Source organism: Ictalurus furcatus, chromosome 4 (assembly GCF_023375685.1).
Source record: "Ictalurus furcatus strain D&B chromosome 4, Billie_1.0, whole genome shotgun sequence".
Taxonomy (NCBI): Eukaryota; Metazoa; Chordata; class Actinopteri; order Siluriformes; family Ictaluridae; genus Ictalurus; species Ictalurus furcatus.
In genome coordinates this window covers 23,088,928-23,114,929 of record NC_071258.1, presented here as the reverse complement: position 1 = coordinate 23,114,929, position 26,002 = coordinate 23,088,928, and the positions used below count along the sequence as shown (strand labels likewise).

The 26,002-nt window shown below is 38.5% G+C and overlaps 1 protein-coding gene across 4 annotated transcripts in view; it reads right to left on the bottom strand.

Moving 5' to 3' along the window:
• Positions 1–26,002, bottom strand: part of sphkap (SPHK1 interactor, AKAP domain containing) — a 67,193-nt gene that overhangs the window by 17,148 nt on the left and 24,043 nt on the right. For 3 of the 4 annotated variants that reach the window (XM_053623370.1, XM_053623372.1, XM_053623373.1), the window contains exons 4-6: positions 11,327–11,386; positions 4,762–4,899; positions 2,717–2,969 (exon numbers count right to left, since the gene is read on the bottom strand). In XM_053623370.1, coding sequence (XP_053479345.1) covers positions 2,717–2,969; positions 4,762–4,899; positions 11,327–11,386 — 451 coding nt within the window. The remainder of the gene's footprint in view (positions 1–2,716; positions 2,970–4,761; positions 4,900–11,326; positions 11,387–26,002) is intronic. The other variant, XM_053623371.1, reaches the window with a different exon arrangement.

The window sequence follows — 26,002 nt, the reverse complement described above, 5'->3', positions numbered from 1 at the left end:
GCAGAGTGTGATTCTCATTGCATTGACCCTCAGCACTATCCCTCAATCTTTTATAAAATTTTGTTATTATAATTATAATTTTCTGGTGATGTTTCTACTTTCTGGTTGAGTATTTTCTTTTCTATGCTGCCACTTGTGTGTCTAAGAGTCCTGCTTTGTTTATTTATGAGTGCTGAGTGCTGGATGTGTTTCCGCCTATATTCACCTATTCTGTTGCGATCCACTTCCTAGTGTACTGGTCCATGAGGACAATGTCAGGGGACTTTGTTACTAGCCATTTTGGTCCAATAGGTAAAATTTCTGTATTTTCTGAATTTGATAGAAAAAATGTTGTTGGACTACAATTGCTACTGTATAATAGCTTTAGGTCTGCAATTGCCACAAACAGTTTTGCACTCAAGGCTCCATCAGTGAACAGTGGATAAGTTCAACCAAACAGACTTTATGTAAAAACTATAATGAATTTTCCTGCTTACACAACTGCACTATTTGACCATGTAGTATTAACACATTTATAGAAGGATGGGTTCCCTTTTGAGTTAGGTTCCTCTCAAAGTTTCTTCCTCATAGCATATCAGGGTGTTTTTCCTTACCACTGTCCCTTTTGGCTTGCTCATTAGGGATATATTCATACATTTAAAATCTATATCGGGAATTTATATATTTCTGTAAAGCTACTTTGGGTCCATAGTTGTCCATAATGTCCATAGTTAAAAGCGCTACACAAATAAAACTGAATTGAATTGAATTGAATAGGTCTCAAATACATAGTTTTAGTGTAGCTTTGTGTATCATTGGCACAACAGTGATCCTGAAGGCATAACAAAGGCAAAACATGATTAAATGGTGAAATGGAGAGGGCCAAAGACTGATTCTTAAGGAATACCTTTGGAACAGCATTGTTTTCATTGTTGATTTGTGCTTAGGCAATATAAAGTGTTCACACATTACATACAAAAATAGACTGAAGCAATTAGAAAGTACTGTTATTGATTATGAAAGTTTTGACAGGATACAAACCAACAATTCCAATAATTTGGGTGTGATAGGAAGGCTATAAAGGTCAACAATGTACTAAGATGGAATCTTAAGACTAAGTGATTCAGAGTAGTAGGAACAGAATCAGAAAGAAGTGAGATGTTAATGAAGTTACATTTAGGTGCTGAGATGACATGAAAGTGATAAGTAGAATGAAGCTGGTATGTAGATGAATTACATTTGACTATAAGCTCCAAGATGAAAACAGGCTCTGAAAAGCTAGCAGAGTTTAGTAATTTCGTTGGCAGCAATTGCCAAGGGGAAAGAGTGGGAATTACTAATGTTTTGCTGATTTTGTTTTTTATTTTGCTAAAGCAAAGTCAAAAGCATCAAATTGCAGAGTCGTGATATACAGGGGGAGGCTGAAGAAGAGTGTTGATAGTATAAATAAATGGTTTTGGGCTTGTGTCCAGCACACGTTATGACAGAATAATTGTGCACCACTTGTATTACTGGCTCCAGAAACAATTTAAGGCTTAGATTAGATTGTGCCATAACTGTAACTCGCTGTGGATAAAAGTGTCTGCATAAAGAATATAATATAATATAATATAATATAATATAATATAATATAAATGTAAGGTTGTTAATAAGGCATGCACTGATTTGGAAATGTGTTCTAGTGTGATTTAGAAAAAAAGGAAGGTTTGATTGAGAAAAGGCTGAATGGAAAAATGAATGAATGGATGGATGGATGGATGGTTTCAGAAGAGAATGAGATGAGATTAACTATTCCAAAAAAATTGAGATTCCAGTGTTGGGTTTATTGATAAACAAGCAGAACTCGACACCAACGGCATCGACGGAGAATCTAGTCCTTTCAGACATTTGACCTTGCTGTGACTTTGACCCTGTTTGGCTCAATTCCAACATATGTATAATCAGTTCATCTGCTCATTACAATGATAATTCCATATAAATCTGACAAACATTCAACCACTCGTTCTTGAGATAGCACACTAACAAGAATCTCAGATGTATGGATGGACAGACAACCCAAAAACAGGCAGATACGGCTGTATCCCATGGTCATGTTGCATATTTTGTTAAAAGAAGTAAATGCAATATTTGCAGCAAACTATTTAAAAAAAAATTCTGCAAATAAGAATGCATAGTTGCTTTATAGTTGATGAAATTAAAGAATAGAATAAATAGTAATTGTGGCATGTGCAAAAGACATCCTTCTAAATCAGCACATAGTAAAACCCCCTCTGGCAGATAGAGGTACCCAAACATAAAGATAAATCATAGATATATAAATATAGAGATGAATGGAGAGAAGATGAAAAGACAGAGAGATGGATGGACAGATGAACAGATGGATATATACTCAAACAGTGAATTGACAGATGTTTGCTCATTTGGTTTAGGGTAGCAACTGCGGTTGAGTTGGGAATACACCCTGGATGGGACTTCATAGAGGTTTTTTCAGTTTAATATGTAAGTGAGAGTTTGGTTCTTTTTGATCAGGCAGTGTAAATTTGATGAAGACAGTGACAGGTACTAGATGGGCAGATAGGTGGACAGATGGATGAAGAGATGTGCATTAGGCCAATGGTTTATTTTAATCAAAGATCAATCTTGGATTTTATTATTTGATTTATGGATGGATGGAATTAGAGAGATTGTATATGGATAGACAGATACATGAATATACATGAATAATTGTGTTCTTCACCATTTTTGTCATCCTCACTTTCTTCCCCCAGATGTTCGGAGGCTGTGAGGAAATCCTCCTCTATGGATGAAACAGAACGATTTGTGTCATCATCACAGACACGTTGACTGGCCAATCGTACATGCCGCTGCCTCTCCTGCCCAGACTGTAGACCAATCAGGAACTTGTTGATCTGAAGTATGAGGCTGTCTGACTTAACTGGGCGACACCCACTGGCACTCTGAACCACACACACATCAGCAGCTCTCTGGCTCTGTAATTCACATGTGCGCGCACACACACACACACACACACACACACACACACACACAGACAGAGCTAAATGATTTGAGCTCGATTCTATGGCATCAAAATGGCACACTGAAACATGAGCTCTTTTCTATTTAGAATATCAGCTATTTTATGGCTCTGTCCCAAATGCTAGAATTCTTTTCTAGTTAGTGTTCATACATTAATCTCATTTCATGGCTTATCACATTATTGTTATAATTATTTTAGCTGACCTTGATTATTTGAAATGATTGTGTTCCATGATTGTTAGATTATGTAATCATATTGCAACAAACAAAATTATAATTAGATGTATTTGTATCAGTTGGGATGAGGCAAATACAAAAAAAAAACCCTACCATAACACAAAGTCCTTTGCTGCATGCAATGTACTTGGACCAAACAGCTGATCTGACATAAAATATTCACTATGGCATTGGTTATAGTCCCCTCCAAAACTACCGGAACAGCAAGGCCAATTAAATTGTTTTTTGCTGTAGACTGAAGGTTTGAGATCAAAAGATGAATATGAGAAGAGAGTTTAGAATTTCAGCTTTTCCTTCCTGGTATTTAAATGTAGATGTGTTAAACAACATAGAACATAGCACATTTTGATTCAGACCACCCAATTTTTAGGCAAGCAGAAATATGGAAACGTGACTGACAGGTGTTTCTTGTTACCCAGGTGTGTCCTGTTAGACTGATTGTTTAAACAACAAACAGCTCTGAATATCTACTCTTGCAGAAACGAAAGAAAGGATCTGCTCATGATTCAAAACACACTGGTCAACAAAGGACTTTATCAGGGGGAAAAAGTGGAAGGTTTTAGACTGGCCAAGTCAATCACAGGAGACTGAAGGGATAAACCTCCCAAAACAAACAACAACTGAAATAGGCTGTGGTAAAATGTTGTCAATGTCAATGAGTTGCAGGCTTGATGCAGTTATTGCAAGCAAGGGATATGCTATTTACTTTCATTTATCTTATCTTTTCTTATACTTTTGCTTGCCTAAAAATTGGGTGGCCTGATACAAAAGGTACTATGTTTTATGCTGTTTAACATGTCCAGATACCATGAAATAAAAGCTGAAATCCTAAACTCTCGTCTATTATCCATCTTTTGATCTCAAAAGGTAAATGTCTTTGGTGTATCGCACAAACAAATGAATTGGCCTTGCTGTTCCAATAGGTTTGGAGGGAACCATATTTAGCAAAAGCTTTTATCAATATTAAGAAATGTCCATGGCAAGGGTAAATATTGTAAACTATATTGTGGAAGTTCCATAACATTTTTGTTATTTATATCCATTGTTTATACAATGGTGCTTGAAAGTTACCCTTTAGAAATTTATATATATCTGCATGAATATGACCTAAAACATTATCAGATTTTCACACAAGTCCTAAAAGTAGATAAAGAGAACCCAAGTGAAACAAAAATATTATACTTGGTCATTTTTTATTGAGGTAAACGAGCCAATATTTCATAATTTATGATGTTTTAGGTCATATTTATGCAGAAGTACAGAAAAGTCTAAAGGGTTCACAAACTTCCAAGCATCACTGTAGTTAGATAGTCTACATTTAAATGATGGCTTTGTTGCACATAAACTCTCACATTTGAACTGCTTTTTTATTACATTAGGTAGGCCTATACACTATTTTAATAATACCTAATCAGAGTGCAGCAGAGGTGAAACATTGTTACAGAATGCACACACTCATTTCATTGCTTACTAGAATAAATTTCTAGTAAGAACTTCAAGGGTACTCACGTGTGAGTGGGTGAGGTCATGTGGGCAAGTTTCAGGTGACTCTAGGCCATTCAGCAGCAGAATTTCATGTTCTTTGAGTGGCCGAGAAACAAGACCCTCAACCAGACGTGGCAGATCAGGAGACACAGATGCCAGCTTCTATAATAACAACAACAACAATAATTATATTAGTCATATTATATTATATATTTTATATACAGTATCTCACAAAAGTGAGTACACCCCTCACATTTTTGTAAATATTTGATTATATCTTTTCATGTGACAACACTGAAGAAATGACACTTTGCTACAATGTAAAGTAGTGAGTGTACAGCTTGGGTAACAGTGTAAATTTGCTGTCCCCTCAAAATAACTCAACACACAGCCATTAATGTCTAAACCGCTGGCAACGAAAGTGAGTACACTCCTAAGTGAAAATGTCCAAATTGAGCCCAAAGTGTCAATATTTTGTGTGGCCACCATTATTCTCCAGCACTGCCTTAACCCTCTTGGGCATGGAGTTCACCAGAGCTTTACAGGTTGCCACTGGAGTCCTCTTCCACTCCTCCATGACGACATCACGGAGCTGGTGGATGTTAGAGACCTTGTGCTCCTCCACCTTCTGTTTGAGGATGCCCCACAGATGCTCAATAGGGTTTAGGTCTGGAGACATGCTTGGCCAGTCCATCACCTTCACCCTCAGCTTCTTTAGCAAGGCAGTGGTCATCTTGGAGGTGTGTTTGGGGTCGTTATCATGCTGGAATACTGCCCTGCAGCCCAGTCTCCGAAGGCATTCCGAAGTACATGTTGGCATTCATGGTTCCCTCAATGAACTGTAGCTCCCCAGTGTCGGCAGTACTCATGCAGCCCCAGACCATGACACTCCCACCACCATGCTTGACTGTAGGCAAGACACACTTGTCTTTGTACTCCTCACCTGGTTGCCGCCACACACGCTTGACACCATCTGAACCAAATAATTTTATCTTGGTCTCATCAGACCACAGGACATGGTTCCAGTAATCCATGTCCTTAGTCTGCTTGTCCTCAGCAAACTGTTTGCGGGCTTTCTTGTGCATCATCTTTAGAAGAGGCTTCCTACTGGGACGACAGCCATGCAGACCAATTTGATGCAGTGTGCGGCATATGGTCTGAGCACTGACAGGCTGACCCACCACCCCTTCAACCTCTGCAGCAATGATGGCAGCACTCATACGTCTATTTCCCAAATACAACCTCTGGATATGACGCTGAGCACGTGCACTGAACTTCTTTGGTCGACCATGGCGAGGCCTGTTCTGAGTGGAACCTGTCCTGTTAAACCGCTGTATGGTCTTGGCCACTGTGCTGCAGCTCAGTGTCAGGGTCTTGGCAATCTTCTTATAGCCTAAGCCATCTTTATGTAGAGCAACAATTCTTTTTTTCAGATCCTCAGAGAGTTGTTTGCCATGAGGTGCCATGTTGAACTTCCAGTGACCAGTATGAGGGAGTGTGAGAGCGATGACACCAAATTTAACACACCTGCTCCCCATTCACAACTGAGACCTTGTAACACTAACAAGTCACATGACACCGGGGAGGGAAAATGGCTAATTGGGCCCAATTTGGACATTTTCACTTAGGGGTGTACTCACTTTTGTTGCCAGCGGTTTAGACTTTAATGGCTGTGTGTTGACTTATTTTGAGGGGACAGCAAATTTACACTGTTACACAAGCTGTATACTCACTACTTTACATTGTAGCAAAGTGTCATTTCTTCAGTGTTGTCACATGAAAAGATATAATCAAATATTTACAAAAAATTGAGGGGTGTACTCACTTTTGTGAGATACTATATATATATATATATATATATATATATATATATATATATATATATATATATATTATGGAACTGACAAAATCATAGCTAAAAGCAATGCAAAGCTTCTTTGGTGAAAGAAAGTAACAAAGACGGTGTGTGTTAGTGTCTCACTGAGCGTGAGCTTAAGTGAAGCTGTTGATTGCTAAGAATTTGAATGTAGCAACATTCCTTCAGTTTATTTTAATGGGAAGAGTCACATTAGTGAAATATTATCTGATATTAACAAGCAATCATGTGAAACGTTAGAGATTAAACTCAATTACACTGTGAGAGTGAATTAAAATTAGATGGAATGAAAGAAGAAGAGGGAATAAAAGGGATGCAATAAAGTAAAAAAAAAAGGAGAATAAACAGCAGAATTAAAAATAGAAAGTGAAAGAGATATAGAAAGAAAAAAAAACACAGAGAGAAATAAATTAAAAGAAAGAAAGATAAATGAAAGATAAATCAAGTAAATTCTAGACCAGGGGTCATCAATTCAATTTGACCTGGGGCCACAATTTGCCAGAGCAAATACTGTTTGGGCCAGATGCTGCCATACACAACTGAACCCTCCCAAACTAAACAACCAATCACCCAATTAATAATAATAAAAAAAATAAATAATAAATTAGTAAGTAAGTAAGTAAGTAAGTAAGTAAATAAATAATGTATTTTAAAGCATGTCAGTATTCTGTGGGAAAATACTTTATATTAATTTAAATGGAATTTAAAAAACGAAACCTAAATACACTACAAAGTGCATTACATAAAGTGCACACAATTTATGAAAATAAAAATGTGGCAGAAATATAGAGCCTAATAAAAACAGTGATAGTGTCCAAAACTTTTGTGTCATCTGACCACAACAGACAGTTCCAACTGTAGTTCCAATGATGCTTAGTAGGTTATATAATAGATTTTGAAACTTGACAGCCCCAACTATCAAATAAATGGCAATTTTCTTCTTTGCCTCCAGCACTGTCATTCTGATTGTGCATAAGGAAAGGTTAGTCATCTCTCCAATAGCTTGAGGGAAACATTTGAATCAATGCGTCCCACTAACTCAGAGTAGGATCCCTCCCAGCCATCAGAAATTCCTTGGAGGTGGACATCATGAGTTTACTTCCTGGTTCTAAGAGTAAATAAAACCTGGGTTATGTTTTGTTTGTTTGTTCCTTTATATGGCAGTGCAAAGTCTTGCCAAACACAGAGTGTGAAAAACATTTGTTATTCTACCTGAGATTGCTAGGTTTGATTGGCAGGTCTTTTGCGTATAAATATTGTCTGTTGCCTGTTTTGGCTTTGGAAAATATGAATACGTTTTTAAACTTGGGTTTTAAACTCTTGCACATGGGTCCACATCTAAATTTCTCATCTGACCTACAATGGCCCTTATTCATCAATGTTCTATTTGGTTAAATCTGTAAATTCCACAGCTTCTTTATTGCCTTATTCCTCAATTGCATCCTTGGCATATCTGTGTATGTCTAATCAGAGTGTGCAAATTGGACCTTTCCATCTTAACAACCTGACAATGAGAGATTTTCAGTTAAATAATCATTAATCATTATAAAGCTAATATTGGTAATAATTATAGCAAGTATAGTAAGTCAAGTAGTGTAAATAATAACAAAATCAAATAGCATTAATAATAATTGCACGTCATAACCTTGTTGTAGTTAATGGGTTTCGATGTCAACATATAATTTAACACATAATTGTGAATCAGAGGTGCAGAAATTGACCTTTATCAGCTAATTATTCCTTTCATTGAGTAACAGGCATATTTACTTTTGCCAGTCAAAAAAACCTGTTTCTAATTGTGACTGAACTACATTTTATTTGCTCTACTGACTTATTTCCTAACTAGCTCTTATTCATGTCAGGTTCAGTAAAGATTGATTAAACTAACCCAAAACTGTTATTCTCATAGGCCCACATAATGCACTGTGCACAAGATGTGAAAGGGCAGTGAGGTTATACCCCAGATTCTTATTTTATATTATTGCTCAACATATGCCACAGTTACTGACAATTAGCAATAGACACTTTATACCTGAATCCCTATTTCAGATAGTCATAATGAATGTTTGGGATAATGAATGCATGCCCCCAAAACGCCACCCTGTTCCACCCATCCGCCCACACACACATAGAAAGGTTGTCTTAATATCCTACAAACTTTTTGTGTTATTACTATTTCAGCATATGTTGTTTTAAATTATCCAATAAATGTGTTTTAAAAAATTCACACGAATGACCAACACAACATGTTAAATTATTGCCCAATCACGTTGTCGACTGCGCTGCTGACGTCAGCGTCCAACTCTGAACTCGCTTCAAAGTGAATGTTCGTTGCTTTGAACTTTTGATTGTGACCGCAGAGTCACCGTCCTGAGATGAGGAAACCAAATGACCACCGGTAAGTTAGGGTTCATCATTATTTAGCGTTAATGTTGCTGAAAATGCTTGACCGAGTTTGTGATATTTAGGCAGGGAGCTCTCCAAAATGTATTCACTGGAAAAAAGTAACACAGCAAGCGATAATTAATTTTACCTATCACAATGGCTTCAAAAGTGAATATCATGTGCTGCTTCTGTAGCACAGTTGAAGGAGATAACAAGCGTGTAATTTGGTTGGGTTCTTTTTTTTCAGCCAGCAAAATTAATACACAATACAATACCGATAGTCTCATTAAACATCGTGTGAACAACTGCTAACTCTCCTTTGTCTCTTCTTTTGCAAGTCTACTCTGGGGTTCTCCCACTGGCTACTGCCACCTACTGGACACCCATCACAGAGCTGTAAGAATACTACAAATATACATGCATGTACTGCATAATTAAACAACAGTTATTAATAACAAAACAGAAGTTACTGAAAAAAGAAATATTTATAAATAGCTTTTAATTCTAAACTATATTAATATATCAATATATATTATAGATTTCCCCACATTCTCCCACACAAAATAGAATGTAGTCCCGGCATTCTCAGAATACATAACTGGTTATCCACCGGTAATTCATGCACAACATTTATCTCCTTTTCCATGCAGTGTGTTTGTAGCAGACATAATTGTGCACCATGATCTTCTACCACCATCGCTGTTTATGGAATGTTACGGTTACTACCTTCTCTTTACACTGAGAAATATGAACTTAATCTTATTCTGGTTTTAATTTAACGTCTTAACATTTTAACTAGAACTCATTACTGTGATTTAATTCAGCAGCTTACCCATCTACAATACTAGGCTGACCTAGTGTATGGTAAGTAAACATTTTTTTGCTTTTCTGTTTCTCAAAGGATATACTCTTTTGTAAGCAGGTTGTAAAGGAGTTTCCTCATTACTCTCTTCAGCATCAGCTCTTTCTCCGGCATCCCCTCTTGATGATGATGTATCATGTATCATCTTCGCCTTGACCTGCTCCTTGCTCATGTTCCTCCTCTGGAACTGCATCATTCAACATCACCGTGTCCTCTGGATGAGGTTCCAGAGGATTTGACTGTTGTTCTGACTCTCTCTGTCGACTGACAGTCCAACCAGGCATCTCCAACCATCCTCACCATCTGAACTGTCACAGTCTGTTTGATTTTGCCGTGTTGATGTCAAGCTTGACTCTTTTCTTATTTTCTTTTTCAGGTCTTCCAGTTAAGAATTCTTTCTTTATAGGTACGCAGTCACAATGTAACAATAGATTTCTGTGCAGCATTCTTGTTTTCCCTTTCCTATCCTTGGACTATCCTGGTACTTCCTCTGGGTGACAACATGAACTGGTTTTTCCCAAAATGATCGAAGCTTCCCAGGTACACCTTTCTCCTTGAAGTTAAGGACAAGTACTCTATTCCCAGGAATCAGTTCAGCTCCATGCACTTTCTGATCATACAAAGCTTTTCCTCTTTCCTTCTCTTTGTGTGACACTCTTGAGGCTAACTTGTAAGCTTCCATCATTCTCTTTCCTTCCACAAATTGCAATTTAGGACCATTGTAGGGAAAAATGTATAAACAACACATCTCTGTGTAATTTTGTTTTATTTTTTAACACATATTTGTGTGGAAATATACAATACACTGATTGTGTTGAAAGCAGAGGTGAACCTAGATTATGTGAGGGCCCTAGGCAAAATAATTGCTTGGGGCTCTTCTGACAGATTTATGTTATTATGTCTTCATGTTACCCAGAGATAATGTTGTGACCCTTTACTTCCATGGACGCATGTTTCGAAGACTTGTTTTCTTTATTGAAAACGATCATAAGAGTGTTGAAAAAAGAATAAAGAATGGGGCTACCCTACAAGTGCTGAACATGGTCTCGAAGCTGTGTCCCTTTCACATTTTTCAGATTCATTTTCAGGAATTAATGCTTGCGCAACTCAAGTTTGAATGGGTGGCGCAGGAGCACAAACAAGGTGGTGCTCCACAGAGGGGCCCCCTTTAAGGGGGTTGCTGAGATGTTGCTGTGCATTATTTTAAGATTAAAATTTCGGATAATTTAAATGATCAGCCCTCGGGGGACATCTCATTATACAGGGCCCCAGGCAATTGCCTGGATTGCCTGCCCTGTAGATACGCCTCTGGTTGAAAGCAACACGTGATGTGTTACTTTTTAACATATCTGTTTTAAGAGTGCACCATATGCTGTCGTTTTGCATTTACACTGTGATCAGGGCCATGGAATTTGTTGTGCTTTTGGTTAATCACTTAAATGTTTTTAAAAAAACACACCACCCACCTTGAGGCAGATGTTGTCGTGGCAGTCAGACACACTCATGTCCAAGCTCACAAAACAGATCTGCAAATAGAGAAAGACACACACTTTCACACATTTTTTTTATTTTATTTGAGTAACAGAAAGAGACAAGAGAAAATTGGGAGAGATACTCAGTAGGTGTAAGAGTGAAAGATAAAGACATGAAAGGAGAAAGGAGAGAGATACAAAAACAGAACTGAAAAGAAATAAAAGGAGGAAAATTATAAAATACTGTTAAGTCTTTCTCTTTAGATGCCATAATGAAAGTTCCCATGAACAGCTACCAAATGCAAATTCAACACTTGGAATGAACTCCAGACCTTTTATCTCCTTAATTTGTCATGAAATAATGAGGAAACAGGCCACACCTGGCCATAAACTGCTTATCAGTCAATTGTCCAATTACTTTTGAGCCTGTGGAAATGGCTGTAATTCCTAATTGGTTAATGCAATATTTTTATTAGAACCCTTGAATTAAAGCTGAAAGTCTACACTTCAATCACACTGCTTCATTTCAAATTGACAATTGCTTCACTTCATTGTTGTGGTGTACAGAGGCCAAATTCTGAAAATTGTGTCAGTGTCCAAATACTTATGGACCTGACTGTGTATGAAGAAAATGGTACAGATAAATAGAGATATAAAAGAAAAAGAAGAAAGTGTGAATCTGAAGATGAGGGTCAAGAGAACTGAGATGCTGAGAGAAGGGAAGAGAGAAACAGAGAGAGAGGCAGATGGAAGGAGAGTGAATGTGAGAACGTGATAACCAAAAGGAAAAAGAGAGAGATTTTTTTTTTTTTTTTTTTAAAAGGCAGAACAAGAAATTGAAAGAAAGAAGTTAAAGAGAGAAACTGATATATGGATTGAGAGAGATGGAGGGGGAGAGATTGTTGCATGTCCTTGCCAAGGACATTCTCATTAAAACCCCATTTCCCATTTGAGTGGAAATGGCTGAGTATGCATGTGTGTGTGTGTGTGTGCGCATGCGTGTGTGTGTGTGTAGAAGGTCTAAAAATGACCTCCATCGGGACACTGTCATATGGCTAATGTCCAGAGGAGAGGTGACTGAAGGTGAGTGAGAGAAGGACACACCCAAGGAAAGAGGCAAGGATGAAGGGCAGAAGGGAGGGAAGGGGAGCAGGAAGAGCCATTTTGCGTGTGTGTGTGTGTGTGTGTGTGTGTGTGTCTTCATAGTTCACTAGGTACTCATTGAGGCAATAAATTCACATCTGTGCTCCCGGATACAGCACAATAACCAATCATATCCTCTCATCACAACCTTTACCTAATCAGGTTACTCCATACCAATCGGAACAATTATAATCAAGCCATTTTCATTCTGGTCAACCAACCAATCAAGTTTCCATCTGCATATTTCGAATAAATTATGTTATTCTTGTCTCTTAATTGTTTATGTCCAAAATTGCAGTCTGCTTTAGTAAATAGTATGTTAAAACAACAGAACAGTCATGGTGTTGCACTATTTTAACATTTGAGATTCATTGTGGCTGCTAAAAGCTTAGCTAGCTAAAGCCCACTGAAAAATATGTTAAAAGAGTTTGGCTTTCCCATTTGATGTGTGTCAAAATGAGCTGGAACATAAGACTAAGACACAATACCAAAAGTGAAACTAATTAGTGACCATTGAGAACACGATGGGATAAATACATAGAAAAAGGAATTTATCGGAATAAAACAAGACAAAAAAAAAAATATTAATGAATGCACACTGAATGCAGAAGTGGTCTGGGATTTATGACCTTGGACCTATGACTTCTGGTGCGTCTCAACCAGCTCCCTAGTTCAGTAGTCAGGGCACTGATCAGGGAGGTGGCCATTTTAAATAAGGACTGTCTCAATCACAAAATCCTTACAGTGCACTAGAACGTTCGCTCCCTAAAAAATGCACCACAAAACCCAGGGAGCATTGATGCTAACTATATTCCCTTACTGGAAATGACATCACATTTTCTGAAGCCTCACAGCAGGAAAATAAAAATGGGGGACGAACTCTCAACCAACTTTGTCTACTTTGTCTAAGTAGCGATGTTGTAGCTCTTAAATGATTACTTACATTAGCGATTTTTAACTTTATTTGACATTCTATATACAGTTATTTTAGTCTAATGACTTAAGTGTTTAATGATTTAAACAAATAAATCCGCTAGTTGTTTACGATCAGGATGTTGCTGGAAATTGAATCATCGGTGTCTCAATGTGTAGTGAGCCAGGATCCTTAGTGGTGCCCCAACTCATGTACACCATACACTGATTCACAACCCAGGGAGCTGATTGAGATGCACCCTTCTTGATTTTTAAGTTTGAGGTCAAAATGAGGTCCTTGGTTGCTTCTGTTACTCTGAGGATGGGATGTTGAATGACAGTGCAATTTTGGCTTTACATTAACACTCTCTCTCTCTCTCTCTCATACATACATTAGCATTCAGCATAAAACACTATACTAATATATTCACAATGTATAATGAAAAGCAAATATTTCATTAAAGTATAAAACAGGAGATCAAGTGGGGGTGGAAAAAAAAGAAAATGGAAATTATATCAAATTAATAGTCAATAAAAATCAACACTGTTCATAGATCAGTAGACTGTATGAGGAGCTAATACACAGTTTTAAAAGAAACATTTTATTGAGGAATTAAATCCTTCCTTCTTTCTTCATTTTCAGTGTTTTCATTTACATTGTTGGGCAATGGAGTAGAAAATATACTCTCTCCTTCCTCATTAATAACAAATATACACCAATGATACTTATATAAAAACGCGTATTTATAGTCAGAATAGGTGCTCCTTTGTCAAGACTAGGATCACTGTTTAGTGAGACTAGGGAGTGCTGAGCTATAAAAAATTTAAAACAACAACAACAACAACAACAACAACAAAAAACAACAACAAAACAAAACAAAAAAACCCTGGCAACAGGTTTGTTTGTTTGTTTGTTTGTTTCTGTCTTTTAATTTTGCTTATTTGCTTCATGCAACAGTGCTTAAATAAATTAGCTAAATCAACACTATGGCTAAATTACAAATGGTAACTAAATGACTAAACTGTAAATATAGCTCACTTTTCATTCTGGACAAATTTTCGCTTTGTCATATTTATCTAAAATAACAGTTACACTGAGCAAAACCGCAGCAACTTCATGCTCCTCTTCTGGTCAGCATGTGTTGATTTGCGTTTGCAGATCGGGTCAAGTAAACATTACTTGTTTTTATTCTTGTATTCTGTACACCTAAACACAGCTGGGGTATAAATGTTTACATACACCTAGGCGAAAGACATGCAAACTGTCATGTATCAAGGAAGGAACTCTGGACTTCATTTCCCGGCAGCCACTGCCCTGTACTACATCAGTGTCACATGACCACCCACACCTGTATCACGTTTCTGTTAACAAGCACTCCTATATATAGCCACTGTTTGCACTGCTTCCTTATCTTACATTAGTCTTTATATGCCTTGTTTCTGTAGCTGTGTTTTTGTTCCTTTGTTTATGTTTAATTGTTGCCACAGTGTTTTGCTTCGTTTTATAGTGTCTTTGTAGTTTGTTTGTTTATTAAATCCTTAAAATTCTGCACCTGTATCTGTGCGCAACTTTGTATCGTGACGCAAACTCAACTAGCAATTCCACACATTCAGGTTACTACATATTTCCAGGGTTAGTCAATTAAGGTACAGTATCTAACTATCATAAGAGGTCATTTCAAAACAATAGCTAAGACATACTTATTTCAAGTTTTATTTACTAAATCAGATTTTTGGTGGGTCCATAAGTACATCCACTTATTATCATGCAATGGCATTGCCTTTTAATTGCTTAACTTGACTCAAACACTCGGGCTAGCCTTCCCTACACTTCTCACAATACTTTGAAAGAATTTTGCTCATTCCTCCTGACAGAACTGACATAACTCAGGTTTCTGGGCCTCCTTGCTCTGGCATGCTTTTTCAGATCAATTCAGAAATGTTCTATGGGATTCAGGTCAGGGCTTTGTGATGGGCACTCATTCACTTTGTTGCCTTTAAGCCATTTTGTTATAACTTTGGAGGAATGCTTAGGATCATGGTCCTAACTCTTTTTCCTCCATACAGAGGACTGATAATTATAGCCAAAACAGTTAAATATCTGTTTCAACCGATCAGGGAAAACTCCTCCAACATGCTGGTGATCACCTGCAAACTGACTTTTTAATACTGGTCTTGAAGTAGGGGTTTCTTCCTTGCATGACAGCTTTTCAGGCCATAGCGATAAATTCTATTAATGGTGGATGTACATATTTTGGTACGTGATGCATCCAACTCCTTCACCAGTACCTTTGTTGATGTCTTGGGGTTCAGTTAACTTCTCTGGTAGTTAATTTGTGCCTCTTTCCTGAATGGTCCCCATATATATATATATATATATATATATATATATATATATATATATATATATATATATTTGCATACAGTTGTTCTGTGGTACATTCAGTAGTTTGGAAATTGTTCCTAAGGACTAATGTGACTTTGTGGAGGTGCACTTTTTTTCCTGAGGTCTTGGTTGAGTTATTTGGATTTCCCCATGGTATTAAGGGCAAAAAGGCACTGTCTCTAAAGTCAGGCGCTTAAATACAGCCACTGGTGTGCACCTAATTAAGACAAGTGACCAATCAGAAGCTTCTAAAAGTAATTTCATAAATTTCTGGAATCTTCAGGAATGTGAGAGTGGTTTTATTAAAATGAAATATGTGGAGTTGAAAAACTGAGTCTGGATGTCTTTAGACTAGGTTTATGTAAACTTTTGACCTCAACTGACCTTGGCCATGAAGTCCAAGGAATTGTCTGTAGACCTCCGAGACAGGATTGTATCGAGGCACAGATCTGGGGAAGGGTACAGAAACATTTCTGCAGCATTGAAGGTCCCAATGAGCAAAGTGGCCTCCATCATCCATAAATTGAAGAATTTGGAACCACCAGGACTCTTCCTAGAGCTGGCTGCCCGGCCAAACTGAATGATCGGGGGAGAAGGGCCTTAGTCAGGGAGGTGACCAAAAACCTGATGGTCACTCTGACAGAGCTCCAGCGTGTCTCTGTGGAGACAGGAAAACCTTCCAGAAGAACAACCATCTCTGCAGCACTCCACCAATCAGGCCTGTATGGTAGAGTGGCCAGAAGGAAGCCAGTCCTCAGTAAAAGGCACATGACAGCCCACCTGGAGTTTGCCAAAAGGCACCTGAAGGACTCTCAGACCAAGACAAAGATTGAACTCTTTGGCCTGAATGCAAGCGTCATGTCTGGAGGAAACCAGGCACCAGTCATCACCTGGCCAATACCATACCATGAAGCATGGTGGTGGCAGCATCGTGCTGTGGGGATGTTTTTCAGTGGCAGGAACTGGGAGACTAGTCAGGATCGAGGGAAAGATGAATGCAGCAATGTACAGAGACATCCTTGATGAAAACCTGCTCCAGAGCGCTCTGGACCTCAGACTGGGGCGAAGGTTCATCTTCCAACAGGACAACGACCCTAAGCACACAGCCAAGATAACAAAGGAGTGGCTACAGGACAACTCTGTGAATGTCCTTGAGTGGCCCAGCCAGAGCCCAGACTTGAACCCGATTGAACATCTCTGGAGAGATCTGAAAATGGCTGTGCACCGACGCTCCCCATCCAACCTGATGGAGCTTGAGAGGTCCTGCAAAGAAGAATGGGAGAAACTGCCCAAAAATAGGTGTGCCAAGCTTGTAGGATCATACTCAAAAAGACTTGAGGCTGTAATTGTTGCCAAAGGTGCTTCAACAAAGTATTGAGCAAAGGCTGTGAATACTTATGTACATGTGCTTTTTTGTTTTTTTATTTTTAATACATTTGCAAAGATTTCAAACAAACTTCTTTCATGTTGTCATTATGGGGTATTGTTTGTAGAATTTTGAGGAAAATAATTAATTTAATCCATTTTGGAATAAGGCTGTAACATAACAAAATGTGGAAAAAGTGAAGCGCTGTGAATACCTTCCGGATGCACTGTAGGCTCCAGATCCACTGTCACCCTGACTAGGATAAAGTGTTAATGAATGAAAAGATGAATGAAGTGAATGATTACTGTTCATTCAAGCTATTAAGATGCCATCAAAGCTTGGAAGAGTTTTTTGTTTGAAACGAAAATATGAAAAACATTCACCTGGGTGCAAGGCGGGAACAAACCCTGGATGGTTGTCCATCCCAGGACACCATGCACACACATTCACACCTAGGGGCAATTTTCACATAGCCAATTCATCTCTTGCATGTTTTTGAGAGGTGAGAAGAAACCGGTGAACCTAGAGGAAACATATGGGCATATGGGGAGAACAAGCAAAACCCCACACAGACAATAACCTGAGTTCAGGATGGAACTGAGGACCCTGGAGCTGTAAGGTGTCAACGATACCTGCAGTGCCACCAGTTAGTGAGTCAGGAGAGAAAAATACTCTAAAATCTAGTGAGTTGCTGTGAGTCACCCTGAAAGTCTTGAACAGTAACTGACAATCAGATGCTACTTCATCATGTCTTAATCTTAGGCAGAAAGAAGGTGCAGCTGCTATTATAGTTTTGAGAATCCTCTGAATACTGTTTGCACCCCAAATGTTAGTAAATGTAAATGAGTAAATATGTAAATGTTTTATAAATGAAGCTAAACCCTTATCTGTCTATCCAGTTGTGCTGTTTCAATCTGGGTGTATTGAATTGGCAACAAACAGACAAAATTGTCTCACCCTCTGTCTCTCCCACTGGTCATTTAGGGATTATGTAAGGTGTGGTTGGCTAAAACTAGATGAAACTGTGATAGCCTGAAGACGAGAGGAGAGTTACAGAGAAGAGCTACTATACTAAAACCATCAGCCTCATAAGTCACCACTTACCTAAAAAATCTCTCTCTCTCTATCTCTCTCTCACTCTCTCTCTCTCCTACTCTCTCTCCTCCACCTGATTAGGACACAGCTGAGCAGTACTAATGAGAAAACTCCGGCACTCCAAATACCAATCACATTAAACTGTGTATTTACGTCAAGTTTATGTATTATCCCTACTAAAGTTCAGATTAGTAAAGACAGACAGACAGAGAGGGGGAGCGAGAGGAAGAGAGTGAGGGGGCTTCAGGGATAGACAAAGAGACACAGAGAGAGAGAAATATGTAATATCTAAAATGACATGTCATTTTCTATTCTAAATTGTATATGATGTAAAAGAGGTCTGTTTTAACTCAGAAAGAGAAAAAGATGGGGAGATAGACTTTTCTCAGAGTTACTGTTTAAACATACAGGGGAAAAGGAGATAGATGGAAGGAAATATCAAGAAGAGAATGAGACATTATTTCAAAAGGGAGAGAGTCATATGAGGGATGGATTTAACAAAATGCATGTGAAGTAAAAATTTAAATAATTAAAGCATCACTGAAAATAACACCATGACAGATCTGGATAAGACTGGTGAGAGAGTCTGGTGAGAGAACATTCAGAATTCTGTACATTGGTAGCACAGCATATCCTCACCTACCACCATCAGAGAGACAGTAAGTGACAAACACCCCAATACCCCCCCAAAAGCACACAATTTCACATAATCAACAAAATTCGCTGGTGTATTGAACAATGTATTATTATTATTATTATTATTATTATTGTTGTTGTTGTTGTTGTTGTTGTTGTTAATCAATTTCTTGTAAATATATTCTTATAGATTTTTCTATCTCTCCTACTACTTTTTCTTGCTATTATTATTACTACTGTACACACAACAGCCATAACATTAAAAACCACCTGCCTAATTGTGTAGGTCCCTCTTGTGCCACCAAAAGAGCTCTGAGCCTTCGTGGCATGGACTCCACAAGACCTTGGAATGTGTGCTGTGGTATCTGGCAGCAAGACATTAGCAGCAGATCCTTTAAGTCCTGTAAGTTGTGAGGTGAGGAGGCCCCATGGATCGGACTTGTTTGTCGAGCACATCCCACAGATGTTTGATTGGATTGAGATCTGGGGAATTTGGAGGCCAAGTCAACATCTTGAACTCTTTGTCATGTACCTCAAATCATTCCTGAACAGTTTTTGCAGTGTGGCAGGGCGCATTGTCCTGCTAAAAGAAGTCACTGCCATTAAGGAATACCGAAGGGGTGTACTTGGTCGGCAACTATGTTTAGGTAGGCGGTATGTCTAAGTAACATCCACATGAAAGCCAAAGGTTTACCAGCAGAACACTGCCCAGAACATTTTCTACTTCCCATAGTGCATCCTGATGCCATCTCTTCCCCAGGTAAGCGACACGCATGCACCTGGTCATCCACATGATGTAAAAGAAAACGCCACCAGACCAAGATACCTTCTTCCATTGCTCCATGATCCAGTTCTGATGCTCATGTGACCATTGTAGGCACTTTCGGTGGTAGCCAGCAAGCTGCAATGCACTGTGTGTTCTGACACCTTTCTATCATAGCCAGCATTAACTTTTTCAGCAATTTCTGTTACAGTAGTTCTTCTGTGGGATTGAACCAGATGGGCTCGTCTTTGCTCCCCACTAGCATCAATGAGGTGCCCATGACCCTGTTGCCGGTCACTTTTGGTTGGTACTAACCACTGTATACCGGGAACACCCCATAAGACCTGCTGTTTTGGAGATGCTCTGACCCAGTCGTCTAGCCATCACAATTTGGCCCTTGTCAAAGTCGCTCAGATCCTTACGCTTGCCCATTTTTCCTGCTTTCAACACATCAACTTTGAGAACTGACTGTTCAATTGCTGCCTAATATGTCCCACCCCTTGACAGGTGCCACCCTTAATGAGATAATCAATGATATTCATTTCACCTGCCAGTGGGTTTAATGTTATTGCTGGCCAATGTACACTATATGGCCAAACATTTGTGGACACTTGACCCTCACAGCTCTACTGGTAATGACTCTGGATGGTTTTGACTTTGAACATTGTTCTAATAAGCCCTGCGTATTAATCCGTATTCTGTCTCCCTGAGCCTGTAACAACACATCCTAAAGTGTATTATTCCTTTTATATGACAGAAATTTGAAGAAGTTTTTTATTCTTCGTCAATTCCCACCCTCTAGCCAGCTCTCCCCTATCTTATGACAGCTACCAATCCAGAAGGGTGAGGGCTATCACACGATTCCTCGTAAACAGGTGTCAAGTCAGCTAACCACATCTTTTGGAACTGCTATGAGAAAGACTATGCCACACCTCCCACCTAGAGGCAACAGCTCATTTTGCTCTCTTAGACTCCTGGCCACGGATGGCTGTGGCATCGATTTCATTGTGTGAAATCCCTCCATCCTGAAGATGTTCCTGTCTATGAACTTAAACTTACAGCTTTAATCCAGACTGTTAGTGCTAACACTGGAGACTCCTTCCAAAAATGCTAAATAAATGTCCCTTCACAGAAAACATCACCATATCAACAATTACAATTACACTTAAAAAAAAAAAAAAAAAATTATGTGGAGCGTCCACCATTAAAGGCCACTGTGTAAACTGTTACTATAGAAACAATGATACAGTAGAATGAGCATATTAATATAAACCTGTGATTTGCCTTGCAGCTGGCACTACCATCAGATCCATACTGTTAAAGAAATTTTATAAACCTTGTGACTCTATCTCAATCGAGAATTCAACGGCGCACTGGTATACAATTCTATATTAGTGGGTTAGTCTGTTTAGTATAATGCTGTATTAGTGGATTAGCATATTTACTGCTAAATCAGTGGATTAACCTGATTATTATAATAGTACTGGGCTACAGTGTTTGAGGAACAAAAGCAAAAACAGACTCATAATTAAAATGCAATCATGCTTAACTGTTTTGGAACAGAATGCTCATTTGAAACCGCTGTTACCAATTAATAACATTATCTTTCATTCACACAATAAAATTCCAAAGCCTATTCCAGAGTCTAATAGCTTTCCAACCCAACTAGTTTATTATATTAGGTCTACATATGACTTCTTTTAAAGGGTCCAAATTAAAGGCTGTTTATTTTTGTTGTTGTTTGGGGGTTTTTTGTTTGTTTTAACCTGTTTAAAAACATCATGTTGGAGTTTGAATGCAAGAACTGGTTCTGATCAGAGCTGATTGTTTTTTTAAATTTCCTGTAATATTACTTTAGTAATGTTTTTTAGTATCGTTGCTCCATAGCTATTTTAGTGAATTATCCTGTTTAGTATAATTTTATATTTTATAGTATAATAGGCCTGGGTTTTATAATGATATAAGTGGCATCTTAGCATATTTACTGTAATAGTAATGCCCCTACATGCCTTTTTAAGGTTACTTCTTCCTTGTAAGTACTATAATATAATGTAAGTTCTATCATATGTCAGAGTGTAAAGTTGATCCTAAACCTTCATTGACAGTAGTTAGTTGAAAACTAGTGTGGCGTTGAATTTCGGTCGCACCACAGGCATTTAAAATACATTGTATTTTACTAGTAGCATGTGACTGGGCAGTGATAGCTCAGTGCTTAAGACATTGGGCAGAAGGTTGTGTGTTTAAATCCCAGCACTGCTAAGCTGCCATTGTTGGGCCATTGAGCAAGGCCCTTAACATTCATCTGCTCAGATAATGAGATAAATGTAAGTTCCTCTGGATAAGGGCGTCTGCCAAATGCTGTAAATGATTGTAGATCAAAACTTAGTTGCACAGAGTGACATATTTTACCACCAACTTTGCTTTTCAATAAAGTGGTGACTTAAATTATTGATCTCTTTTATTTGTATTTTATGCACTTGTTCTGATTGGGCTTTACTGCAACCATGTAAACCAAAGTAACAAAGCAGCTGCAACTTAATCTGCATTTGAATACACTGAACAACAGAATTAAGCATGAAGTTACATTAATGGTAAAATGTTTAAAATATTTTGTCATGTGACAGTAAGCTCAATTTCACCTATGGAATTTTGTGGTAGGCAAGGAAAAAGTGCATTACTCTGCCTGATAAATAGCTCAAATGTATCATTAACGTATGATCCCGCGTGTTTGAATATTCTGATAAAACAGTGAATTTCAACAAGTTTGCCATGTTCTGTGATTATGGACCAAAAATACTTAATACTTAAAGAAATCATTATACTCTTAACAAAATAGAAAAGAAAGCAAATATCTCTCTCTCTCCCTCTCCCTCTCTCTGTAAAGTTGGCACTATGTAACAGGCAGCTGGTGTGTGTGGGTTTAAAATCACAGTGTGGAGTCTTTGTGTTAGAAGAGCATGCTGGGTGTGAGAGCTGCAGAAAAGTAACAGCACCACGAAACATAACAGACCCGTCTAGGGCCTTATAGAATTATTGTAATCCAAACCAGAACCAAAGAGAACCTTGACAGTGGTTCCTTTCCTCCTTTTATATTCGGTTTAGATCTAATAAATGGAAAAATAACATAATAATGTACAGTGAAATACACAAGTAAGGAAACCTTGAAGACCACATGTGAATGATTTGTAACATAAAAGTATAAAAAAAAGGATAAACACACAAAAATAAATATCTAATTGTAAATACGTACATACTTGCAACACCGCCCCCCCAAACCCACATATACACACACCCCACACACTTTAGTCTGCTATCGTTCAAGGTTGCCACAGCGGATCACCCGGCTGCATATTTAGATTCTGGCACAAGTTTCTTATGCCGGATGCCGTTGCTGACATAACACTTCCTATTTTCTAGGCTTGAGAGTGCACTGGCTTGTGTGACCCTTCAGTGGCTGGGGTTGGTTCCCTGACCATTAATCTGTGCATGCTAGCCACTAGTCCACACCATATGTACCGGCATACATTAATTATTTAATAATGATGGCACTAATCCAAAACCCAGAACTAATATCAGGCTGATGCCAGCAAAAAATGGGGGGTGGGAAAAAATGGGAAAAACAATGAATGTGATCTAATACTGTAACAAATTGAAATTAGATTTGAATATTTTTTTGTATTGTATTTTATTTTGATTTTTTTGGAACTGGAAATGTTTACATACAAGGAGACTTGATTGTATTTTTTAGGATTAATTTTTATTATATTTATATTTTATTCTTTATTATATTTACGATGTAAGTGATTTTGTGTAAGATAACTGATTTTTTAAAAATGCTGTTTTCTGCACTTCTTGACAGTATAGTCTACAAACAAAAGTGCAGCAATCCATGCAAATAATATAATTTGAATTTACAGGATTTTCATGAATACCAAATTTGTTTTGTAAACGTTCAAAAGTTCATATGAATGACTTAAGCATGAATCCATTTGCATCCAGCTTGATAAATGAGACCCATCGAGAGTACATGATGTGGAATGGTTTTCCACTCCTCTGTTTAAACAAGTACCACTACATTCTCCTAACATACTGTAAGTGCCAAAAAAAAGTTCACAATGTATAGAGTATACAAAGCTATAATTCTGAGCGAACATATTTTTTATTAACAAGCTTTAAGAGGGGTCAAAATGTGCGGGTTCTGGAGGGGAAGGGAAGAGGGGTTAATTTGTTCAGCATAACTGTGTATTTGAATGTACCTAAAATGAGATGAAAATTGAGAAGCATCATCCGTCTAGGATGGATGATCGAAATAATTGGTTGCAAGAGGAATGGAAAGTAGACGATAGCTCCCAAACCTTAACTGAGCTTCTCACCACCATGTTAGGGGTATGTTAGCAGTTTGGATAATTAAGGGGGAATGTAAGAGGTTCTAGACAATAAACACGGAGCAAACCAAAAAGTTAACATTAGCATAGGTTCCCAGATCGTCACCGTCAGGGAGAGAGGAAGTAGAGACCACTTGATTCAGATCTGTCTGTTTCAACTCCCTCAAAATTTCTCCCTGAGCATCCTTGCATTGTTATTGCCATCAACACATATTTTAGCTCTGCATGTCTATTCTTTTGCAAACTGCATCCAGCCATGACTGAAATATGCTGAGATGAAGGACACTGTCTGTGCCTTCGGACTCCTGTGGAGAGGTAGAAAGCAACACTGCTGATGGGGTTTTGCTGCTACTATAATGAACCCACTCAGTTTTCTACTTTGAAAACACCACTGGCAAAATTCAGCAAAAAATATCACATTCCAAAAAATCCTACAGAAAGAATGTTAAAGAACTTTATCTCAGAAACCTCAGAAGAAATAATGAGATTTACAGGAATGTAACAGATCCCCAAATCTAATGATCCACTGAAGTTGCTAATACAGTTTTTCTCATTTGGATACACTCTGTAACTGAATGAGTACACCAAATAATTGATTCTTTATGCTAAAGATAACACATTCTCATTGATTCAACATAGTTTGCAGATCTTCTGCATTCATTTGCAAAATGCTATACACACTTCTCAACACACTATGTACTTCTCATTGGGAACACACTTGTCTCATTTTCCTAAACACTGAAGTCACCAATCAGAACTCAGGGTACTAATGGGTGAAACCAAATCTCACCTCAAAACCTCTGGTTATGCATGTAACCCTGTTCACTGAGAAGGGAATGAGATGTTGCATGAGCTTAACACTGTGGGAGTGCCTTCGCTCGCAACCAGTATCTGAAGTCTATGTAAAATCACGCCAATTTATAGGCTTGCCGTGGTCAGTTGATGCACATCGCATGACTATAAACGGCGCCTGTAAACCATGTCATCAGCTTCTCTTTGTCTGAAGCAAAGACGCAATTTACAAGCATACCCCAATATGACAAAGCTATGCAATGTCTCATTCCCTTCTCAGGGAACAGGGTTACATGTGTAACCCAGATGTTCGCTTTAAAAGGGAACTCAACGTTGCGGGAGCTTAACGCTGTGGGAACGATTATACCCATTCCGTCATACTGAGGATATGGTCTATCCAAAAAAGGTCTGTGCTTGAGGGTCACTGCAAGACCCTCGAGCCCGGGGTGGAATCCATGTCCAACTGTAATACTGAATTAATGTGTGCGGCGTAGACCACCCCGCCACAGCACACACATCCTGTAAGAGTACCCCTTTAGATAAAGTCTTCGAGAAGGTGACCCCCCCTAGTAAAATGAGCCCTTATGCCCAGAGGTGTAGCAAGACCACACACTTTGTAAGCAATAGAGATGGCTTCCACTATCCAATTAGAGATGCGTTGCTTTGACATAGCATCACCTCTACTATCATTGCCAAAGCCGACCAGCAACTGCACTGACTTACACCAATGGCCGGAGTGTCGGACATAAGTACAAAGAGCCCTAACTGGACAAAGTAGGTGCAATTTTTCTTGTTCTGGTGTAAGGAATGGAGGAGGGCAGAAAGCCTGCAACACTACTGGCTGGGCAGCAGATGCAGGTATTTTAGGAATATAATCCAGCCTAGGATATAGGAAGGCCTTGGCTAATCCAGGGGCAAAGTCAAGAAACGAATCGGCAACAGAGAGAGCTTGCAGATCTCCTACTTGCTTGAGATATGTCAGGGCCAGCAAAAGAGCTACCTTTAGAGTCAGAAGCTTCTCTGAGGCTGACTCTAAGGGCTCAAACGGAGCACCTGACAGACCTTCCAGGACCACAGAAAGATCCCAGGAAGGTATGTGTGGTCTGAAAATGGGCCTCAGCTGTCTAACACCATGCATAAACTTCGATGTTAGAGGATGTTGCACCACAGATGCTCCATCAATAGGGGCCCT